The sequence below is a fragment of the Nerophis lumbriciformis genome, linkage group LG04 (assembly GCF_033978685.3).
Source record: "Nerophis lumbriciformis linkage group LG04, RoL_Nlum_v2.1, whole genome shotgun sequence".
NCBI lineage: Eukaryota > Metazoa > Chordata > Actinopteri > Syngnathiformes > Syngnathidae > Nerophis > Nerophis lumbriciformis.
This window is the reverse complement of record NC_084551.2, coordinates 20892147-20896250: the sequence shown is the minus strand read 5'-3', so window position 1 is coordinate 20896250 and position 4104 is coordinate 20892147. Positions and strand designations below refer to the sequence as shown.

Genomic DNA, 4104 nt, shown 5'->3' with positions numbered 1-4104 from the left:
ATATCTTGTTAGCATTACTGCTGTATAATGCTTATGTATGATGCGCACTGGTGTTGTCGTTGAAGAAAAACGCAAATGTTGTGATGCATCTGTGAAGATAATACAGAGTATATAATAAGGGTAGGTAAATCTCAACTTTTTCCTTCCCTTTTTTGACTTATTGAGTTGTGAAAATATCCCTTAATGTAACTTGATAAACACAAATGAATCATAAGCATAACCAAGACCATCATTCAGCTGTCAGTGGCAGCCAATATGGAATGTTAGGGTTAAAAGTGTGCGACTGTGTCTGTTTGAGCGACATGAGGGAGGGAGTTCCGGGCTTCATAAGGGACATTGTCGCCTCATTTTGCTTACACAAGTTGATCTTTTCTTCACACAACAAGTCAGAGGTGAGCTTGATGCATTATATATACAAGTATGTAAGTGTTTGTGTATTGTATCATACTGTTACTCAAAAGCTACTTGATATTTTTTGGGGATGTTTATTATACTCTGATTCACTAAGGTTATTTTCAATGATTGGTTTTAGAGCTGACTATTTACAACCGCCGCAATGATTGTGTACCTGTTCCTGTGCATGCTCTGTACAACTTGCCTGGCAGAATTACGTGAGAGACCCTTTTACTGCAGAATGTCACCAAATGTTCAGCATTTATGACAGGGAGCAGCAGTTCTTTAACTGTGCTATTGTTTGACGCTGCAGCTTTCCAGGACCATTACTCTTTCTCCCCAACGGTTGGAAGTGGTAGTGGAACGTCATTTGCGACACAAGGAATCGGTAGAATCACAGCAGTTCGGGTTTGGGAGCTAAATTCCGCTTACATCGTTGGGTCAGTATCTCCTTCTCCAAGGGATTTTTAATATTACAGTTCCGAACTACATTGTTCTGTATGGTAATATATTCACCATCCCTAAATAGTTTGTATTTTGTTGTGATTTTATGCAGACTTCAATTGCGCTATGACTATATTTGGACGAATCAAGTTGGCCGAGCAGTTGGCCAACCACTGGAAATGATACTGCACCCAGGAGAAAAAATTGTTCAGGTTTGACACTCACTTTATCAAAGGGAAGTGTTTCTTCTTCACATTAAAAAATCATAGTAGTAGTAAGTATGGTCAAACTAGAATGAAAATGTCTTCTACCTGAATATTCTGGAAAGTCTGCACATTGCATTTAATGTTTCAGGTGTCTGGTAAATACTTCACCTCCAACTACATCTATCAGCTGATATTTGTGACCAGCACAGGCCGCAGTTTGATCAGTGGCCAGCCTACACAGGTGATGATCATTTCCGTACTTTGTTTGACACTGTTACTTATTCATCCACATAACCATGTATCAACTTGTGATGATGCGTTACAGACCTCCTTTAACTTTTACCCCACTTACCCGGATGCCGAGCTCCGAATCCTGAGTGGCCGTTACAACGGGGCTGGGATCACTGGACTGGGAGCTCATTGGGGATTGATCGACCCAAACAGAGTGGTGAACCCAAATAGCACTTACGCGGGCTAAAGGCATGCCAGCTTCATAGTTTAGTCTTGATGGATTACAGAAGCTTCCAAAATATTTACTTACTCTTCAATGAACATATTACAATGGATATTTGATACAAAATGTATACACTGGAACAAATCATTAAATGATTCCCCATGATTGTCAAGATCAACCGAAGAAGTGTTAGATTTATAATTTTTGGTAATGTTGTTGGTCATGTTTTATTTACCGTATATTACTATACATTTTGTCTTATCATTATTAACCTCTTTCACACTGCATTTTTATCAACAACAAAAATTATTTATTTAAGGGTAAATACACTGTATGTTTGAGCAATTTAATTAGCTTATCATTTGATTTTATACTGGTTTCCTGCACTTCAAAAGCTTTGTTGATGGTGTCTACGCTCATATGTCGCATGGTTATACAGGTTTAACTGGAATAAGCATTGACCTCTTACAGTAACAGAAAAAATTATTCGAAAAGGGAGCAAAAAAAGACATCAGACCACTGCTCTGCTTTGTTGTCTTTTCAGTCACGGTAGCTGAGGTAGATATGCAAAACAATGGAAAAAGTTAACAAAAGGAAGAATTTAATCTGACAGTTGGTGATGACGAATTAAGATGCACTGTACACACACTGTGTATAAAGCCCTTTAAAAAAAAACAGAAACACCAGCAAAAATACTCCACTTACATGTCATGACCTGCGTATTAACCATGTATCCGCAACATTGTTATAATAAAAGACAACAGAGATAAACTACTTTTAGCAGCACCTTGATCACAAAGCGGTAACTAACTTCTGCAGCTATTGACATACTGAGCCGGCGAGCTGCTGTGTCAACTCTGGGTTTTTAAAAGTGTGTGCAAAATTATAAATCATGCCTCTCAATTGTACAGTAGAAGGTTGTGATCATAAGCTGAGAACTTGGCAAACTTGAAAATCAATATAGGCCTGAAGACATCGCAAGAAAGACTTGAGAAGGCGCTTGTTTTCTCCCACAATTATTTTTTTTTTACCTAAAGAGTGAGGATTATGATTAATTAATTATCGCCTCCCTGCTCTAAAGGTTTATTGTAGATCATAAATCTTACATTGCATCTCACCTGGATAGAAGAAGGCTGAGGACGTATTTAGACCCGTAGCCAATTTAGTGTCATGTCTGTATTATCATGTTTTGTTTTAAGTCATGTTTTGTTTAGTTTCTGTCTTTTCACTCCCTTGTCTGGTCACCATAGCAACCATTAGTTTTCACCTGTCACGTCACGCACCTGTTTCACGTTTTGACTCACACACACCTGTCACCAATCATGTCACTGTTATTTAAGCATACCTTGTTCATCACTCGTCCTGCCTGCATTGTCGTTATGTCACTCCGGTTCAGGTCTCGTTTTGACAAAGTAAGTTTCCATGTCCATGTCCTAGTTTTTGTTAATTAGCAGCTTTTTATGTTTTAGGCACACTTGCCTTTTTTGGTTGTATTTTTGTGTTTTGTGGTAGTGAGTGTTTTATGAGAAATAAATCACTTCCTACCTTTACGCTGTCGTCCGGAGCCGTTCTTGCGTTGGAAGAACAACCCCGCAGCAAGCTGCGACCCCCACTTGACAGAATGCAGGCAGCATACGTTCTTCCGCAGACCGGCCACGAGGAGGTGATGGAGACGCACTGGCAAAAATGGAAGCCAGCCAGAAAGGCTTTTTCTCGCCAGCATAACGCGTTGTTTCCCCAAAATCTTCATCCGGACAACACGATTCCACAACCAGCCCATTCTTCCTTCCCGCCACAGAAGACCCGTGCTGATGACGTCATCCCGCCCACTGGTGATGACGTCAGAAATCAAGATTTTTTTTTTTAGTCTATTTACACCCTCTGTCAGCCGCCCACTATGGACTTTGTTTCAAAGAAAAATCCTTTTGAGAAAATTGTCTCTAAATTTAGATTTTTTCAGACACAGTCTAAAGTGGGGGTAGGGAATAGACATTTTGGACAATTTAGTGGGGAGGAGTCTACCCCCCTACACCCACCCCTAAAGAAGATGCCAGACCGCAGGGAGCGCGTCTGGTATCCGCTCCTTGAGGGGGGGGCTAGGGCTGGGAACTGCACTGGTGGGGTGACTCAGCTTCAACATGTCAAGCCACAGCCTCCCTCACGACCGCCACCACCAGTCTTTTACCATGCCAAGCCGCAACCCCCAGCTAGACCACCTCCACCTGCACCAGTAGCTCCACGACACCAAGCTCCGGTACCAGTTCCACGACGCCAAGCTCCGGTACCAGCTCCACGACGCCAAGCTCCGGTACCAGCTCCACGACGCCAAGCTCCGGTACCAGCTCCACGACGCCTAGCTCCGGTACCAGATCCACGACGCCAAGCTCCGGTACCAGCTCCACGACGCCAAGCTCCGGGACCAGCTCCACGACGCCAAGCTCTGGTACCAGCTCAACAAGTCCAAGACCAAGACCCTCCACGCCAAGCCCAAGACCAAGACCCTCTACGCCAAGACCCTCCACGCCAAGTGCCGCCAGCCGCAGCTCCACGACGCCAAGTGCCGCCAGTCGCAGCTCCACGACGCCAAGTGCCGCCAGTCGCAGCTCC

The 4104-nt window shown here is 43.2% G+C and overlaps 1 protein-coding gene across 2 annotated transcripts; it reads left to right on the top strand.

The window, feature by feature from the left end:
* The first annotated feature begins 311 nt into the window (after positions 1-311).
* On the top strand, positions 312-2656 carry LOC133592383 (zymogen granule membrane protein 16-like). Of its 2 annotated transcripts, none has more exons than XM_061944960.1 (6): positions 312-392; positions 533-611; positions 707-833; positions 950-1049; positions 1192-1284; positions 1369-2656. In XM_061944960.1, exons 2-6 carry the CDS (start codon positions 557-559, stop codon positions 1519-1521), a joined length of 528 nt encoding a protein of 175 aa, XP_061800944.1. In that variant the 5' UTR covers positions 312-392; positions 533-556; the 3' UTR covers positions 1522-2656. The 2 variants fall into 2 exon arrangements, with proteins under 2 accessions (XP_061800944.1, XP_061800953.1); XM_061944969.1 differs by having other exon boundaries at positions 384-418.
* The last annotated feature ends 1448 nt before the right edge of the window (positions 2657-4104 follow it).